Source organism: Aquarana catesbeiana, linkage group LG02, assembly GCF_042186555.1.
Source record: "Aquarana catesbeiana isolate 2022-GZ linkage group LG02, ASM4218655v1, whole genome shotgun sequence".
In the NCBI taxonomy this organism is placed as follows: domain Eukaryota; kingdom Metazoa; phylum Chordata; class Amphibia; order Anura; family Ranidae; genus Aquarana; species Aquarana catesbeiana.
The window spans coordinates 28555116-28575045 of record NC_133325.1 but is presented as its reverse complement, the minus strand read 5'-3'; the positions used below and the strand labels follow the sequence as shown (position 1 = coordinate 28575045).

Sequence of the window (19930 nt, the reverse complement as noted above, 5' to 3'; positions counted from 1 at the left end):
TAGAGCTTACAAACACACATTTACAGCTCCCAACTCTCCCTTTATAGCAACCAAATCCCTCCGACCCTCCTTCGTCCCCGATAGTTCCGGTTTTTGTTCAGCTGTACAGACCTATTTATAAATAAATGTACAATTTCATTATCAAAAGTATTATATTGCATTGAACTTTCTATCCATTCTCTGGAGTATCACATTTTTGTTGCTGCCAAGTTATTTTAAAGCAAAAAAGCATTTTGCTTTTTTTGTGCCTGCAGCTACAGAAGTCAGTGGGGGGGCTTTGTTATACGGCCGCAGGTCGGCACGTTCCCGCAAATCACCATAGGTGTATGTCGGCCTCTTTAAGAGCGATAGCAGGTGCATGTGCGCCCGCTACACAGCGGGGGACCCGATGCGTGTGGCAGGCGGCCACAATGTCCGCCGGCCACCTGTGATCGCGGGAACGAGAGCCAGAACGGGATCTATCAATGTAAACAGACAGATCCCTGTCCTGACAGGGGAGGAGAGACAGGTCTGCTGTTCCTAGTGATTAGGAACAGTGATCTGTCTCCTCCTCTAGTCAGTCCCACCCCCCCCCACAGTTAGAAACACCTCCCAGGGAGCACACTTAACCCCTTGATCGCCCCCTAGTGTTAACCCCTTCCCTGCCAATGACATTTACACAGTAATCAGTGCATTTTTATAGCACTGATCGCTGTATAAATGCCAATGGTCTCAAAAAAGTGTCAAAAGTGTCAGATCTGTCTGCCGCAATGTCGCAGTCCCGCAAAAAAACGCAGATCGCTGCCATTACTAGTAAACAAAAAAAAGAAAATAATAAAAATGCCATAAATCTATCCCCTATTTTGTAGACACTATAATGTTTGTTCAAACCAATCAATATACGCTTATTGCGATTTTTTTTTCTTTTTACCAAAAATATGTAGAAGAATGTATAATCAGCCTAAACTGATGAACAGATTTCTTTTTTTAAATCTTTTTTTTAGATATTTATTATAGCAAAAAATAAAAAATATAGTTTTTTTTCAAAATAGTCGCTCTTTTTTTGTTTATAGCGCAAACAATAAAAACCACAGAGGTGATCAAATACCACAAACAGAAAGCTCTATTTGTGAGAAAAAAGGACATCAAGTTTGTTTGGGTACAACGTCGCATGACCGCACAATTGTCAGTTAAAGCAACACAGTGCCGTATCGCAAAAAATGGCCTGGTTATTAAGGGGGAAAATCTTCCGGTCTGTAAATGGTTAACAGTTCATTTATTGCTTGTTAAGAATATGCAAATACCAAAATGTCCAAACCCTGTAGGAGGACTTGGAAGCTGTGCCCTAAAAAGCACAGAGAGGGAGGACGAAAGAGAGGGAGGACGAAAGAGAAAGGACAAGAGAGAGAGGGAGGACGAGAGAGAGGGAGGACGAGAGAGAGAGAGGACGAGAGAGAGAGAGAGAGAGGACAAGAGAGAGAGGGAGGACGAGAGAGAGAGGACGAGAGAGAGAGGACGAGAGAGGACGAGAGAGAGAGAGGACGAGAGAGAGAGAGGACGAGAGAGAGAGAGGACAAGAGAGAGAGGGAGGACGAGAGAGAGAGGACGAGAGAGAGAGGACGAGAGAGAGAGAGGACGAGAGAGAGAGAGGACGAGAGAGAGAGAGAGAGAGAGGACAAGAGAGAGAGGGAGGACGAGAGAGAGAGGACGAGAGAGAGAGGACGAGAGAGAGAGAGGACGAGAGAGAGAGAGGACGAGAGAGAGGACGAGAGAGAGAGAGAGGACGAGAGAGAGAGAGAGAGGACGAGAGAGAGGGAGGACGAGAGAGAGAGAGAGAGAGGACAAGAGAGAGAGGGAGGACGAGAGAGAGAGGACGAGAGAGAGAGGACGAGAGAGAGAGGACGAGAGAGAGAGAGGACGAGAGAGAGAGAGGACGAGAGAGAGGACGAGAGAGAGAGAGAGGACGAGAGAGAGAGGACGAGAGAGAGAGAGAGAGGACGAGAGAGAGAGAGAGAGGACGAGAGAGAGAGAGAGGACGAGAGAGAGAGCGAGGACGAGAGAGAGAGAGGACGAGAGAGAGAGGACGAGAGAGAGAGAGAGAGAGAGAGAGAGGGAGGACGAGACAGAGAGGGAGGACGAGAGAGAGGGAGGACGAGAGAGAGAGGGAGGACGAGAGAGAGAGGGAGGACAAGAGAGAGAGGGAGGACGAGAGAGAGGGAGGACGAGAGAGAGGGAGGACGAGAGAGAGGGAGGACGAGAGAGAGAGAGAGAGGGAGGATGAGAGAGAGGGAGGACGAAAGAGGGAGAGAGAGAGGGAGGACGAGAGAGAGAGAGGGAGGACGAGAGAGAGGACGAGAGAGAGGGAGGACAAGAGAGAGAGGGAGGATGAGAGAGAGGTAGGACGAGAGAGAGGGAGGACGAGAGAGAGGGAGGACGAAAGAGGGAGAGAGAGAGGGAGGACGAGAGAGAGGGAGGACAAGAGAGAGAGGGAGGACGAGAGAGAGGGAGGACGAGAGAGAGGGAGGACGAGAGAGAGGACGAGAGACAGAGAGAGAGAGAGAGGACGAGAGAGAGGGAGGATGAGAGAGAGAGGGAGGACGAGAGGACGAGAGAGAGGGAGGACGAAAGAGAGAGGGAGGACGAGAGAGAGGGAGGACGAGAGAGAGAGAGAGAGAGAGAGGGAGGGAGGACGAGAGAGAGGGAGGATGAGAGAGAGAGGGAGGACGAGAGGACGAGAGAGAGGGAGGACGAAAGAGAGAGGGAGGACGAGAGAGAGGGAGGACGAGAGAGAGAGAGAGAGAGAGAGAGGGAGGGAGGACGAGAGAGAGGGAGGATGAGAGAGAGAGGGAGGACGAGAGGACGAGAGAGAGGGAGGACGAAAGAGAGAGGGAGGACGAGAGAGGGAGGGAGGACGAGAGAGGGAGGGAGGACGAGAGAGGGAGGGAGGACGAGAGAGGGAGGGAGGACGAGAGAGAGAGGACGAGAGAGAGGGAGGACGAAAGAGAAAGGACGAGAGAGAGGGAGGACGAGAGAGGACGAGGGAGGGAGGACGAGAGAGGACGAGAGAGGGAGGACAAGAGAGAGAGAGGGAGGACAAGAGAGAGAGAGGGAGGACAAGAGAGAGAGGGAGGACGAGAGAGAGGGAGGACGAGAGAGAGAGGGAGGACGAGAGAGAGGGAGGACGAGAGAGAGAGGGAGGACGAGAGAGAGGGAGGACGAAAGAGAGAAAGGACAAGAGAGAGAGAGAGGACGAGAGAGAGGACGAGAGAGAGGACGAGAGAGAGAGGGAGGACGAGAGAGAGGGAGGATGAGAGAGAAAAGACGAGAGAGAGGGAGGATGAGAAAGAAAGAAAGAAAGAAAGAAAGAAAGAAAGAAAGAAAGAAAGAAAGAAAGAAAGAAAGGAGGGAGGAAGGAGAGAGAGAAAGCAAGAAAAAGAGAAAAAATAAAAGAAAAAGAGAAGGGGGAGAGAGAGAAAATAAGAAAGATAGAGAAAAAGAGAGACGGAAAGAAAGAGAGAAGGAAGAGCGAGAACAAGAAAGATAGAGAGAAACAAAGAAATAGAGAGAGAGAGAGAGTAGATTTCGACCAATAGCTAAAATAGGACCGTAACCATGCAATCTCATAATTTGATTGGTCACAATGTAATCATATTCACCAACAAGGTATCTCAGTGCTGCCGATTGGTGTTAAATGATCTATAATATTCCATACTGGCCAGTTGGCACCGTTTGATCAAATCCGATTGAAATCGAGTCTAAATCAACTGGAAGGTAAGTTATAGCTATTCGATTGTTTGCAGATTAAATCATGTGCTCAAATCACACATTGATCAGATTAAAAAGAAAATTAAAGCGTGTAAGGCCACCATTTGCAAAACAGCAAATGTGACTTTCACCAAACATTCACTGGCGGTAAATCAATCAACCACTGTCATTTAAAACACATACAGTGGGATGATTTACCTTCCGTCAATGATGGGTGAATGTCGTATTCGCTGCTTTATAAATATACCCTATTATGTATGAATATGGCTCCATTCACATTTGACATTTTGGGACATCAGGCAGAATTGCTGCAATCACAAAACGCATGTTCGGGTGCCATTTATTTTCAATGACACCCATAACATGGTGCCCTTTTGCCACGATAAACTGCGCGGCAAAGCACAACATGCCGCCCATAAAGAAAGCAGGAGCTTCTTTTAGGCGACAAGCTTTGTGTGTTTTCGATTGCCGCTATAATCCCTGCAAAACAACACTATGATTAGGTGCTATTGAAAATGAATGGCACCTGAACATGCGTTTTGCGGTTTCATTGCGATTTGACAATGCGGGAAGATTAGCGCTAAAAATAGCGTCTGTAAAGCACCTGAAAAATGCCTCATCTGCTGTCCCAGTGTGAAAGCCTGAGCGCCGGTTCACATTAGAAGCGGCACGACTTGCAGGTCGCCTCACCGAGGCGACCTGCACACGACTGCCGCGGCGACTTGCAAGACGACTTCTGTATAGAAGTCTATGCAAGTCGCCCCCAAAGTAGTACAGGAACCTTTCTTCCAAGTCGGAGCGACTTGCGTCGCTCCGATTAGAACGGTTCCATTGTACAGAACGGGAGGCGACTTGTCAGGCGGCTAGGTCGCCTGACAAGTCGCCCCCGTGTGAACCGGCTCTGAGTGCTTTCACACTGGGGCGCTGCTCTTGCAGGACGTTAAAAAAGTCCTGCAAGCAGCATCTTTGGGGCTCCTAAAGCGCCCCTGCCCATTGAAATCAATGGGCAACGCCGCCAAATCGGCAATGGCACTTTGTGGAGGCTTTTAACCCTTTATTCGGCCACTAGTGGGGGTTAAAAGTGCCCTGCTAGTGGCGAAAGCGCCTCTAAAATGACGGTAAAGCGCCACTAAAACGGCCGAGCTGTCAATGTGAAAGGGCTTTTAGATATTCACATCCGATGTGGTAGTCCTTCTTCCACCAGATATGTAACAAAAAATTGGAGATGCAATCTCAGTTTCTGTTAAAAAGAGCTTTACTTCAATCTTCATGCATATTTCAGACAGGAACTCTGCCCTTCATCAAGTTGCATGTGCAATGTCCCATATATATATATATATATATATATATATATATATATATATATATATATATATTATATGTATATAGTATATGTGTGTATTACAGAATATGGTTAAGGCCCCATTAACACATCACGTAGCGGGAACTCGCGTTCCCCTCTCGCAATTTTGTGTGGGTTATTTTCATGCGCTTCCGCGTGTCACACATTGAAGTGAATATGGTGCCCTATGCGCGATTGTTGTCGCCCTGAAGCAGCTCCAGCTCCATTTTGGGCGACAAGCTTTTAAAAGGTGGATTTTGCTGCATGACTATCGTGGCAAAATCACACTACCTTTAGGGAGCCATTTACAATAAGTGGCACCCAAAGGCGCTTTTTACCATGACTGACACTTGATTTGAAAATCGCAGGCAAAATTGCACCAATTCCGCCCTGCGATTCCAAATCGCTAAGTGTGAATGGGACCTAATAATGGCATATAAAAATAAGGATGGGATTCCGCTACTCGGGGGGGGGGGGGGGGGGGGGGAGGCAATGGATACAATGTAATGCTGGTTGTACAATATATAAATTCACAAGGGCTGAGCATCTGTGGGGGTCCCTCTCTCCCCAGTCTCCATGCAGCCCTCTCTCTCTGGTCCTGGAATTCAGCATAAATTAGCAGATGAGACAGAGAGCAGGAGCAGCGAGGAGGGAGGGGGGCGCAGCAGCAGAGAGGAGGGGGGAGGAAAGGATGCAGGAGGAGGAGGAGGAGGAGGAAGGGGGGTAGAGGATGGAGGAGGTGTGTAGGGGGGGTGATGCTGGGGAAGGCGGTGGGGGGAGAATCATGTTTCAGAGCCTCTCTCCTTCCCTCTGAGCCTTGCGCTCTCTCTCCCATCCACAGCTGTCTCAATCCATTGTCCCAGCCAGAGAGACAGGCTGAGACGGAGAGACTGTCGGAGAGACCCCCATCCCGAGACCCCCTCCACTGGAGATCTCTCCCCTCCGAAAGAGTCGGCCACATCTGGAGAGAATAGGCGAGCGGCGAAAAGCGCACTCCGCGAAAGAGACATCCATCAGACAGAACAATAGTGAGCAGAGGGACCGCCCTGTGCACAAAGAGGATGAAAGAGACAGACTTGGGGTGAGAACAAAGCGCTGAGAGAGAAGAGACATCCCACCACCAGATGTAAGGGCCTTCCAGAGCGCACCGAGACTGCACCGAGAGGAGACGCCAACAAGGCAGGTACAGAAAAGAGACGGGCGGCCGGGCACTGGCCTAGGAGAGACGGCGCGAGGTCTCCGGGGATGGAATCTGGATTAGAACCAAGTGCGACTGCCAGCAAGGCCAGCATGAGACAGCGGCCGCAAGAGCTTACACTCTAACGGTGAGTCTGACGTGTGTGTGTAACCGTCTGACCGAGGTCAATAATCGGGCAGCCCCTACCCCTTTTGTCCAGCAAAGCTGACACTTCAATAGCGCCATCAATCCAATTATTGCACACAGTCCACTGCTTACTACCCCACAGAGCTGACACTTCAATAACCATACTGGTCCAATCTCTACATGCATTCTACCCCTTTTTAACCCACAGAGCTGACACTTAAATAATGCCAAAAACCAAACATCATATGCTGTCTGCTTCTTTCTACCCCATAGAACTGATAATCCAATATATTGGATATTATACTGGTACTATACTGGTCCAAACTCTACACACAATCTTTACCTTTCTACCCCACAGAGCTGACACTTCACTAATGCCTTCAATCCAAACATCATATGCGGTCTGCTTCTTTCTACCCCATAGAGCTGACAATCCAATAACTATACTGGTCCAAAATCTACACGCATTCTGTCCCTTTCTACCCCACAGAGCTGACACTTCAATAATGCCTTCAATCCAAACATCATATGCAGTCACTTCTTTCTATCCCAAAAAGATGACAATCCAATAATGATACTGTTTCAAACTCTACACACAATCTTCCCCTTGCTACCCCACAGAGCTGACACTTCAATAATGCCATCAAACCAAACATCATATGCAGTCTGCGTCTTTCCACCCCATAGAGCTTACAATCCAATAACTATACTCATCCAAACTCTACACACATTCTGCCCCTTTTTACCCCACAGAGCTGACACTTCAATAATGCCTTCAATCCAAACATCATATGCAGTCTGCTTCTTTCTACCCCATAGACCTGAAAATCCAATAACTATACTCATCCAAACTCTACACACATTCTGCCCCTTTCTACCCCACAGAGCTGACACTTCAATAAAGCCATCAAACCAAACATCATATGCAGTCTGTGTCTTTCTACCCCATAGAGCTGACAATCCAATAATGACACTGGTCCAAACTCTACACACAGCCTTCCCTTTTCTACCCTCACAGAGCTGACACTTCAATAATGATATTAATTGCACACCTTTCATTGCACACCTTTCTATCCCACAGAGCTGACACTCTAATAAAAACATCATGTAATGATATGTCACACTGCCCACTCCTTCTTAGCTGTCACAATGTTGGTTCTGATTGCTCACCATGATCCCTCACAGAGCTTACACTCTAATAATGACGTCATGTAATAATATTGCACACTGCCTACTCTTCCTTAGATGTCATGGTGTTGCTTCTGATTGTCCATTGTGTTACTCCAAACAGCTGACACTTCAATAATGACATCATATAGTAACAATATCACACACTGCCCACTCTTTATTAGCTGTTCTAGAGTCTGTTCTGATTGTCCACCGTGGTCTCCCACAGAGCTGACACTCTAATAATGACATCATATAATAATATCACACACTGCCCACTCTTCCTTACCTGCCACAATATCAGTTCTGGTTGTCCGCCATGGTCTCCCGCAGAGCTGACACTCTAATAATAATATTGTATAATAATATCATACACTGTCCACTCTTCCTTAGCTGTTCTAGAGTCAGTTCCGATTGTCCACCATGGTCTCCCACAGAGCTGACACTCTAATAATAATATTATATAATAATATCATACACTGTCCACTCTTCCTTAGCTGTTCTAGAGTCAGTTCCGATTGTCCACCATGGTCTCCCACAGAGCTGACACTCTAATAATAATATTATATAATAATATCATACACTGTCCACTCTTCCTTAGCTGTTCTAGAGTCAGTTCCGATTGTCCACCATGGTCTCCCACAGAGCTGACACTCTAATAATAATATTATATAATAATATCATACACTGTCCACTCTTCCTTAGCTGTTCTAGAGTCAGTTCCGATTGTCCACCATGGTACCCCGCAGAGCCCACACTCTAATAATGACATCATATAATAATATCACACACTGCCCACTCTTCCTTATTTGCCACAATATCAGTTCTGATTGTCCACCATAGTTCCCTGCAGAGCTGACACTCCACACTACATAGCAGGGAAAGGGGAAGGTCAGGCACATGAGAGGAGTCCCCAGCCACACGACTGCAAATCCTCACCAGAGATATTTCCAGCAATTAGATGACCCTGAACCAGGCCGGGTCCCTGGGGAGGAAGTTTTCCTGTTTAAAGTTCCCATCTTGAAGAAAGGGAAGTTTGGTGGAAACTGGTGGAAGAGACTAAGTGGCAGAGAGTGGGAGAGACACTGCCTGGGTACAGGTGCCCTACTGTTTAAGGAGCAGAGGTCAGTGTTTTAAACTGCCCTTTATATTGCTAGATGCTCGGTAAGAATGTAATAGTTTGGGATGGACCGGCATTTAGAAGAAAACAGCATGACATAAAAGTTTACTGGCAATGAATAATCTGGTGGAGGTGACACTTCGGCACTTAGCCTGTTCTTGCAACGTCATCCTCCATATTGTCCCTCTGCTGGCCCTGAACTGACCAGATACTGAACCCTTTTGCCAGACTCCTCCCATGTAGTATATATGCATTCTATTCCCTCTGAGCTGTGCTAACGTGTTGCATCCCCCTGTGTGCTATAGATAAATGTTCCTTCTATAGACTCAATCCACAAAGCAAAACTACCCGGATAAAGATGGTTATTATATTTATTTATTTTTAAAAAATTCACAGTTATTTTCAGTTGCATCCATTAAGATTGGAATTTACATTAGAATAAAGTGACAGTTCTTTTCAGTTGCATCCATTGCAATTGGAAATTACGGTTTAATAAAGTGACAGTTATTTTCAGCTGTATCCAATGAGATTGGGAAATTACAGTCACATGGCTAAAATATAGATCCTTATCAATGTGCTAAAGCTTTGTGAACTGAGCGTTATGTATTATATCCTCCATGTGTTATATGTGGTGTAGTCCCTGTGTGTTAATTGCGTTATATCCTTCTTTGTATTATATGTGATATATGATCACTCCCTGCATGTTACATGATCTAGTCTGAGTTATTGTATATTTAGTGTGTCATTGGCCTATATAGACAGTATTTTATTGTTCTCCCTGTATAGAGGGAGGAAGTTGCAGTGGTGTTTTCTCTCAGCACTCGCTATGCTGCATTTTAATTGTTTGCATCGGAAAAGTTTGTTTGACAGTGTGAAGTTTGGGGAAGGATTGGGGGGGGAGGGGGTTCTGTGTACAAGAGCTGTATTGTGTCTATTTCGGTGTATTATTTCCACACTGCGCAATCCCCTCTCTGGCTGTTATTAATATTGAAGTTGGCAAGAGATGATTCTCATTTCAGTCTGAGACCAAAACTTCTTGCCGGAATTCTTAAAACATTTCCAGAGAACAGTTCTGGCAACCGGTCCTAACCAGGGACACTGGGTGATTTCCAGATCTGCATAGGACATGGACCGGTGTTCCTAGATTGCTACAAATTTCCCTGGTCCACAAAAATATTTAGTCTTGTCTGAGGGAGATCAAGGGAGTTGTGGGACATCCAGCACTTCCTCACATGGGATAGATAAAAAAGTAATTGAAGGAAATACAGTCCCTGACACTGGTGGTTGATTTACTGAAATTGGAGAGTACAAAATCTGGTACAGATCGACATGGTAGCCAATCGGCTACTAACTTCAGCTTGTTCAATTAAGCTTTGACAAAAAAAAAAACCTGGAACCTGATTGGTTTCTATGCAGAGCTTCACCAGATTTAGCATTCTCCAGTTTTGGTAAATCAACCCCTAAGATGTTAAACTTCTCTTTGCGAGTTGATACAGTCATGGGGATCATCATATTAGCAGCTTGCCCTTTCCATCACAGGGTCATTCAGTCATAGAAACCATGATACAAGAAGTATGCCCCTCTAACTACAGGGTGATGGCAGCAGAGCTGAGGGAGCTTTTGAGATACATTAGACAATCAGGCAGTCCCTGTTCCTCTATTCACAGTTTCATATATCATGTTCCTCCACTGACTTCTAATTTCTTTTTCTTTTCTGCAGAATGGGCCATTATCTTCTCTGACCTTGAAGCAGACATACAAAAGATGCTGCTTCCCAGGCTTCTCCTGCTGCTTCTTTGGGCATGTTCCCCGTCCTTCTCCTCTCTGGGCGTGCTAGAGCTACACATTGATGAGGAGCAACCGGCTGGCACCATCATCGGTGATATCAGTGCAGGTCTTCCACCAGGGATCACAGGGCACATGTTCTTCATATCAGATCAGGAGGGAAGCGGCGTCACCAGTGACTTAGACATAGATGAACTTACTGGCATAATCAAGACAGCTCGAGTCTTGGACAGGGAACAGCGCAACCTCTACAGCTTCATAGCAGTCACCCCTGAGGGGGTCACGGTAGAGGTGCACATCCATGTGGATGATATCAATGACCACTCTCCTACTTTTGCTAAGGACCATATCGAGCTAAGTATTCCTGAGCACACACCACGAGGCACTCGCTACCCACTGGAACCGGCCGTAGATTTGGATAGTGGAGTGTTGAGCACTCAGGGCTATCTCATTCAAAGTGGAGATCCTATGCAAGCCTTCCGGCTGGAAACCCGGAGCATGTCCAGCGGCGTGCTATCTGTAGATCTGGTGGTGAACTCTAATCTGGACCGGGAAAACTGTTCTGTCTATACTTTGATCTTGGAAGCTTATGATGGTGGCTCTCCAAGCCGGAGTTCACAAATCAAGCTTGACATATCTATATTGGACATCAATGATCATGCCCCAGTTTTCAACCAAAGCCGTTACCAGACCCTGATTTCCGAAAGCCTCTTACCTGGCTCCAGCGTCCTGCAAGTCTATGCCACAGATGCTGACTTGGGCCAGAACGGGGAGGTAACTTATGAGATAAACCGCAGACAAAGTGACCCAGAGGGTTTCTTCACCATCAATCCATACTCTGGACTCATACAGCTCAGCAAACCCTTGGATTACGAGACACGGAAAGCCCATGAACTGGTTGTCCAGGCCCGGGATGGGGCAGCACAGCCAGAAGTGGGAACAGCTTTTGTTTCCATTCAGGTACGGGATTCTAACGATAACCAACCCAGCATGACTATCATCTTCTTGAGTGAGGATGGGGCCCCACGAGTATCTGAGGGGGCTACGCCAGGGCAGTATGTGGCTCGTATCTCGGTTTCAGATCCAGACTATGGAGAGCATCCTGATGTGGATGTGACCCTGGAGGGCGGAGAGGGCAAGTTTGCTTTGACAACAAAAGATAGCATCATCTACCTCATCTGTGTGGACAAGTTGCTGGACCGTGAAGAACGAGATTCCTACAAGCTTCGGGTTCTAGCCACAGATACAGGAACTCCACCACTGAGGGCAGAATCCTCCTTTGTCCTTGAGGTAACAGACGTTAACGACAATCCTCCAGTGTTTGATCGGCAAGAATATAGCCACAGTGTGCCAGAAGCAGTCCATCCCGGAAGCTTCCTCCTGCAAGTCACAGCCCGAGATAAAGATCTGGGAGAGAATGGAGAAGTGAGATACAGCCTTCTGGACACACCTTGGTTCCACATCCACCCCGAAACCGGAGTCATCACTACAACAGCGCCACTGGATTATGAGCGTGACCCACAGCCAACTATGACGGTGTTGGCCTCAGATCGTGGCAGGCCAGCTCTGACCGCCACGGCTATAGTTAAAGTCCAGTTATTGGATGTGAACGATAATGAGCCTGTCTTTGCCAATTCGGTATATAACGCCACCCTCAGCGAGAGCACTGCTCAGGGAAGCTGCTTCCTAAAGGTAAGTTCAAATGGCACTATTACTGATGCATAAAAGCTTACAGTAGTAATGTTTTGAGTGTCTAGTCTATGGTGGGAGGTTATAAGGCTTCCATGATAACTGCAAATGGAAACTGCCCAAGTTAGGGACCATCCCTTTCCTTTTTTAAACTACTGGTGGGATGTGAAAAGTTGTTCAATTGTAGGTTGTCAAAGAGATCCTTATGGTAATAAGCTGTGGTTTCTTCTTGCAGCAACCAACCTTCTTGTTGCAGTTAGTTGCTGGGCTGTCAGCAGCACACTTAGCTGCGCCCTGTATTCAGGACATCATCATGGTGACCACTTCTTCCTCCCATACCTCTTAGCGCCCCACTGGTCCAATATCCTGGAGATGAAAGAAGCTTACAATCCTTTTCTGGTTACCTCACAAGGGGAGTTCTGAGACATGTGAGGAAGAGAACATGGACACCATGATGATGTCACAGCTTCTGGGAGTGGATACAGTGCTTTGAAAAAGTATTCATATCCCTTGAAATTTTCAACATTTTGTCATGTTACCACCAAAAACGTAAATGTATTTTATTGGAATTTTATGTGATAGACCAACACAAAGTGGCACATAATTGTAAAGTGGAAGAAAAATACTAAATGGTTTTCAAACAAATAATAGTTTTTTACAAATAAATATCTGAAAAGTGTGGCGTGCATTTGTATTCAGCCCCCTTGAGTCGATACATTGTAAAACCCACCTTTCGCTGCAATTACAGCTGCAAGTCTTTTTGCACATCTAGAGAGTGAAATGTTTGCCCATTCTTTTTTGCAAAAATTCTGTAAGATTGGATGGAGAGCGTCTGTGAACGGCAGTTTTCAAGTCTTCTCTATTGGATTTAGGTCTGGATTTCGACTGGCCCATTCTAACACATGAATATGCGTTGATCTGAACCATTCCATTGTAGCTCTGGCTGTATGTTTAGGGTTTTTGACCTGCTGGGAGGTGAACCTCCACCCCAGTCTTAAGTCTTTTGCAGACTTTAACAGGTTTTCTTCTAAGATTGCCTTGTATTTGGCTCCATCCATCTTCTCATCAACTCTGACCAGCTTCCCTGTCCTTGCTGAAGAAGAGCATCCCCACAACATGATGCTGCCACCACCGTGGTTCATTGTGGGGATGGTGTGTTCAGGGTAATGTGCAGTGTTAGTTTTCTGCAGTGTTAGTTTTCCACCACACATAGAATTTTGCTTTTAGGCCAAAAAGTTACATCTTGGTCTCATCTGACCAGAGCACCTTCTTCCACATGTTTGCTGTGTCCCCCACATGGCTTCTCGCAAACTGAAAACAGGACTTCTTATGGCTTTCTTTCAGCAATGGCTTTCTTCTTACCACTCTTCTTTGATTAATGCTCTCCTTGCCTGGCCTGTCAGTTTAGGTGGACGGCCATGTCTTGGTAGGTTTGCAGTTGTGCCATACTCTTTCCATTTGCGGATGATGGATTGAACAGTGCTCCATGAAATGTTCAAAGCTTGGGATATTTTTTTATAACCTAACCCTGCTTTAAACTTCTCCACAACTTTATCCCTGACCTGATTAGTGTGTTCCTTGGCCTTCATGATGCTGTTTGTTCACTAAGTTTCCCTAACAAACCTCTGAGGGCTTCACAGAACAACCGTATTTATACTAAGGTTAACTTACGCAATTGGTTCCACTAGATTTTAGTTAGGGGTATCAGAGTAAAAGGGGCTGAATACAAATGCACGCCACACTTTTCACATATTTATTTGTATTTGAAACACCATTTATCATTTTCTTTTTACTTCACAATTATGTGCCACTTTGTGTCGGTCTATCACATAAAATCCCAATAAAATACATTTACGTTTTTGGTTGTAACATGACAAATTGTGGAAAATTTCAAGGGATATGAATACTTTTTCAAGGCCCTGTAGGTGTGCTACTGCCTGGAAAGGGACTCTTCACTTCAACCTCAGCATACAGAAAGGGTTCTTTACAATAAGAGCTGTAAAAATATAGGATGGACTTCCACAAGAGCCAGTTCCATCCAGTTCGGTAGATTTGTTTCTGTTAATGTTGGACTTGTCTCTAAGTGTACAAAACATAAACAACTGTTAATAGACACTAGAATGTTGATCCTGAGAGTATCCACTAGCCTTCAGGGGCTTGCAGGGATATTTTTCCCAGTGAGCGCAAACTGGGGCACAATTTATAAGGGTTTTTTTTTTTGTTAACAACAATAGATTTAGAGTTCTAAGGATTTGAGGATTTGACATGTTCGTATCTTTCTGGGCGGGGGAGATGTCTTTTTCGTCAACCCAACTATTTGAGAAACTACTAGTAATGGAAATTAATTGTACTGTTCCTACCTGGAATGGAACTGTAGGATCCCTGAAGTGTGCCTACCACATGGTAAGGACCCTGGTGGATCCTGGTGCTAAAGTTACATTCCCTGATTTTTACTGGCTTCATAAATTAAAGAATTAAGAAAATGCATATAGAGATCGGTTCAATACATCAGGTACAAAGACCTTTTACATGTAGTCATTTTTTGCATGGTACAGATGCCATCATAATGCAGACATCTCAGATAATGCAACACGTCAACCAAAATTCCCATGCAAAGATTAGAGGGATCCTTGAGGAAGGGGTACCATAGGTAGAGCTTCAGGCCCCCAGGCCCCAAGCTTCAGTATATCAAAATCACTCCAAAAATGATATTACCTTTGTGAAAATAGAAACATGAATGAGAGAAAAAACAGGGAAAAAAGGAACAACCAGTTTGGAAGTCCCAAGGCAAGTAAATAGGAACCACTGTTCCCACTAATAAGACTATGCTCAAACCAATGGGTGTGCCTTCAGTTATTGGAGCCAAGAATCTTACTGGCAGTGGAAATTTTCCTAGGCATGGTGTTTAGAAGCTGTCACTGTTTCTTAAAGACACTATGAATTGACTGTATGGATTATTTTGGAGAGGCTGGGGTTATTTTAAGATCTTCAATGACAAGTAATGGTTAGTCTACCAGCCTATAGGAAGTAAACTACTTTTTACCCAAGAGGAACCCTTGAAACAACTTTCGGGCCTTAGGCAACGCCTGCAAAGACTAACTGATTGGGTTTCAGTGGAAAATTCCCCTTATATTGATGGTTAGTGGGAAAAATTCTCTCCTTACAGTGGTGGCTATTGGTGTCATGCACTGGTTTTGTCAAGTGGCACTGGTTTCATTGATCCCCCCCAATCGGACGTCAATCAATCACAGCTCAAGGAACCTCAAACATCTTGAGGAGCCCTACAGAGCCAGGGAGAGCAGGAAGAATGGCTGGCCTACACCAATACTCAACAAGGCTAATTGTGGAGAATTTATATGACTATAACTGTTGCCACAGCTAAGACTCTAAAGATTGAGGACCAAAAACTTCTGGTGGCTATTGTTACTTGTTCAGGCAAATATTTTCCTGACCATAGGTTCTCAGTGATATACTGTATGTTCCTGTCCGGGGTCATGCAGGGAAAGTGAAGATAGGACAAGCCATCACACAGTAGCTAAGAAAGGTGTTCAGTAGTGGAATAAGACAAAGAAGATGGCAAATTAACTAAAAATTATGTTTACTAAGTTTGTATTTAAATACAAACTTTAAAAAGTGTGGCTATTCAAACAAGGTGGACATCATCAATTGTCAACAAAAATTAAAGAAAACCCTAAGTAAATGACACTTATGCCGTGTACACACGGGTGGAATTTTCGTCCGGACTGGTCCGACGGGACAAATCCGTCGGACAATCCGACCATGTATGGGCTTCATCGGACCTGCAGCGGATTTTTTCAGTCGAAAATCAGACGAACATGTTTCAAATCTTTCCGACAGACTCGAGTCCGGTCGAAAAATACGCTTGTCTGTATGCTAGTCCGACGGACGGAAAACCGACGTTAGGGCAGCTATTGGCTACCAACTTCCTTACTTTAGTCCGGTCGTACGTCATCACGTATGAATCCGTCGGACTTTGGTGTGATCGTGTGTAGGCAAGTCTGTTCATTCGAAAGTCCGTCGGAAGTCCGTTAAAAGTCTGTCGAAAAGTCCGTCGGAAAGACCGTCAGACCTTTGATGCCGAAAAGACCGCCCGTGTGTACACGGCATAAGTTTGCTAAACAATTGCCATGCTTATTTTTCATCCTTCTTTATATCTTAGTGCTGTTGATTGCCTCTGTACTCTTTTAGGAAATTCCTGTCTACGTATAAAAACGTGATCCAGTTGCTCATCATTGCTCTGGGCGGGCTTCCCAATAGTGATAATGTTAGAACATGTCTGCAGTGTCAGTGCTAACATGGCTGCTTATTGCTTCTACAGGAAAATCATGCGGACAGGATGATAATGCAATAAAACAATTGGGAGACAGGGATGTGACGTTGTCACCTCATAAAAGGAAGTACATGTGCAAGGACCTTCATAATGCCAGACTAATTTGTAAATGAAATATTGAAAAATATTGAAATTAGTTAAAAAATTATTTTTGTTAAAGGTTTTATGAAATGATATGCTTGTGTTTAGGTGTGCTTGAAAGCCTAACACCAGGCAGTGATGAAATAATTAAAGTGGTTCTAAAGGCAGAGGGCTTTTTACCTTAATCTTTTCTGCATTAAGATAAAAAAACCTCCTGTATGCAGCTCACCACCATCCCCCCCCCCCACACACACACACACACACACACACACACTCTCACACTCTTACCTGAGATTAATCTCGATCTAGTGCTGTGCACGATATCAGCGGCTCTCTCTACTTTCCTCCTCCTCATTGGCTCAGGGACAGTACTGGGAGCCATTGCCTCCTGCTGCTGTCAATCATAGCCAGTGAGGATGCACCAGGGCCAAACCCCGCTTTGTGTGTTAACAGACACACAGAGCGAAGCTTGGGAGCGAGCATGAACAAGTGCCCCCCATAGCAAGTGGCTTGCTATGGGGATACTCAGAGAAGAAGAGGAGCCATTGCATTGCACAGAGAAGGTAAGTATGACATTTTATTATTTTAATTTTTAAAAATTTTAACCTTTAATATCACTTTAACATTCTCCCCAATAGGAATGAGCTAAGATTCTGGCTAAACGCTGGGTATCAAAGTCGGAATTCTGAGTTTAAAACTCAGAATTCTAGATTAAAAGTCAAAATCCTATGATTAAAAGCCAAAATTCCAATATTAAAAGATTTTAATTTCAGAGTTGTGACTTTGAAACTCAGATTTTCAAATTTTAATCTCAGAATTCTAACTTTATTCATAGAATTCTGACTTTTCATGACATAATTCTGACTGTTAATCATACAATTTTGACTTTGAAACTCAGAAATCTGACTTTTAAACACAGAATTTCAACTATAAAAGTCAGAATGTTGTTTACATTTTTTTTTTTATCTCCGGTGCTTCCTAAGGCTGCATTTACACTTTCACATAGAGGGAACAAGCATGTGAATGGATACTAAGGGCTTGTCTTAGATGTTTTTTTTTGTAAAACGCTGCATTTGCATTTAAAGACTTTGCTGTTCATTCATGAACAAAATGCAGTAAATAAACAGTGTTTTGCTTACAATGCAGATGCATCTCAGTGGGATTTGTTGCATCAGTTAATCCAATGCAGCATTTTGCTAGTCCATCCAGCAAAGTAGCAAATCCATAAGAAAAAGTAGGCATCTACTTAGACTTCAATGCGTACTCACAACAATAAACACTGAGGGCTAGTTTACACTTGCTTCCAAACATGGCTTTGGACACTCTTTAATAAGGCTCTCTGAACGCCAGTCAAAGCTCCTGTCACTAAATAAAATGGTTAGCTTACAGTCCTGTTTACACCTTGCTTTTGCTTGGTGCTTCGATGGGGCTTTGGTGGGGCTTCGATGAGGCTTTGGTGGAGCTTCGATGATGCTTCGATGAGCCTTTGGTGGGGCTTTAGTGGGGCTTTGGTGGGGCTTTGTGGGACTTCGGTGAGGCTTTGTGGGGCTTCGATGAGGCTTTGTTGGGGCTTCAGTGGGGCTTCAAGCGAGCTTTGCCATAGACTTCTTTGGAGGCTTTGAAGCACCACTAAAGCTACACGGGCTATAAAGTGAAGCCGAAGCAAAGCAAAGCAAAAGCAAGGTGTAAACAGGACTGTAAGCTAACCATTTTATTTAGTGACAGGAGCTTTGACTAGTGTTCAGAGAGCTTTAACAAAGCCCGTCCGAAGCCTTGTTTTGAAGCAAGTGTAAACTAGCCGTTAATGTGTGTTGAAGCCGAAGCAAGTGTAAATGAGCCCTTAATGAGTGATTAGCGCTTGCTAATACAAATATTATGAAATATATCTTCAAATATAAAAATATTAAAACATACATTTCATGAAAAAAGGAAAAAACAAATGAAATGAAAAATATATTCAAAAGTGCTCAGTCCCATAAACAGCCTTCAAACTGTGATGAAAAAAAGTTCCTTGAACTGAAATGCTGGTCTAGATAGTGCCTCCCGCTATGTGACAGTCCCTCTTAGTGAGCCCAAATCACCTCATGTGACATATATGCAAAATTCCCACTCACCAGAAGGTGTTGACCCTAATGTCATACGACAAATAGGAGTCAAAAAGGCTTGTTTGTTCTCTATGACCAAGTTGTGCTGTCCACCCTCACTCTTGTATAGCTTCCTCGATATCCGATCACTCCAATAGCAGTGTATAGTGGAGAAAAATTAGGAAAAAAAACTCCTCATAGCTTAAAGTAAAAATGTATTGATGACACATACAAACCCACAATAAACAGAAACTTGGGCAAAAAACATTAAAAAGCTCCCATATAGTGCGGTGAAGGCAAGAGCCCACTGCAAGCCGACGTGCATTCCACTCACACTAGGAGTTACGCACCCTGCGTTCCAGCTTGACGCGTTTCGTCATTACGTAAAGTTATCAAAAGCTTTTACCAGGGAGGGGGTGGACAACACATCTGGGTCATAGGGACCACACAAGCCATTTTGACTCCTATTTGTCCTATGACATTTCATCACAGTTTGAAGGCCGTTTATGAGACTGAGCACTTTTGATTATATTTTTTATTTCATTAGTTTGTTTCCTTTTTTCATGAAATGTCTTTATATTTTATATTTGAATATATATTTCATAATATTTCGCTCATTAAGTGTTTATTGCTGTGAGTACGCATTGAAGAAAACTCTATTACCTAATAGGTTGGGTTAGCACAGCTACACATATTTATAGAGGTGGCGCAAATGTATCACTATTAACATCTACCTATACTTTGCCCATAGTGTTGCATTGCAAAAATTCCTGCTTGCTGCATTTTGATGCAGTTATTTAAAAAGTAATTTGTAGAGTTCTTGCCGTAGGGCTTATTTTCACATGGCAGCCCTTACTGCCCCTCTAAAACTGCCAAAATACTAGTAAAATTTTGTTCACAATTTTCAACTGCTGTCACAAAAAAATTAAAGGGAGCAGGATGGAAAATTTTTTGTCAAACAAACAAATTTTTAACAGTGAATGTGGTTTTGTTCAGGAAAGTCCACATGTTGCAAATTTGAATGTTAAAAGCAATTGAAATTTTGAACTACTTTCGAATGACATTTGCCACCTCATTGAACATACTGAGAATTTTTGTATAAATTTTCATACAAACATGCATACAAAAATCTGCTATGACCAGCTTAACCACTTGCCACCCGTAGGACGTCATATGACGTCCTAGAGTTTTAGTGGTTATGCCGCGATGATGTCTGCAGCTACAAGCATCATCCCGGTATGAA

At 44.4% G+C, this 19930-nt stretch overlaps 1 protein-coding gene across 2 annotated transcripts in view; it reads left to right on the top strand.

Moving 5' to 3' along the window:
- The first annotated feature begins 2991 nt into the window (after positions 1 to 2991).
- The window catches only part of DCHS1 (dachsous cadherin-related 1), a 106717-nt gene continuing 89778 nt past the window's right edge, over positions 2992 to 19930 (top strand). Inside the window, exons 1-3 of one of the 2 annotated variants that reach the window (XM_073612704.1) lie at positions 2992 to 3750; positions 5928 to 6411; positions 10418 to 12174. In XM_073612704.1, coding sequence (XP_073468805.1) covers positions 10462 to 12174 — 1713 coding nt within the window. In that variant the 5' untranslated portion in view covers positions 2992 to 3750; positions 5928 to 6411; positions 10418 to 10461. Of the gene's footprint in view, positions 3751 to 5817; positions 6412 to 10417; positions 12175 to 19930 lie in introns of those variants that run through there. The other variant, XM_073612703.1, reaches the window with a different exon arrangement.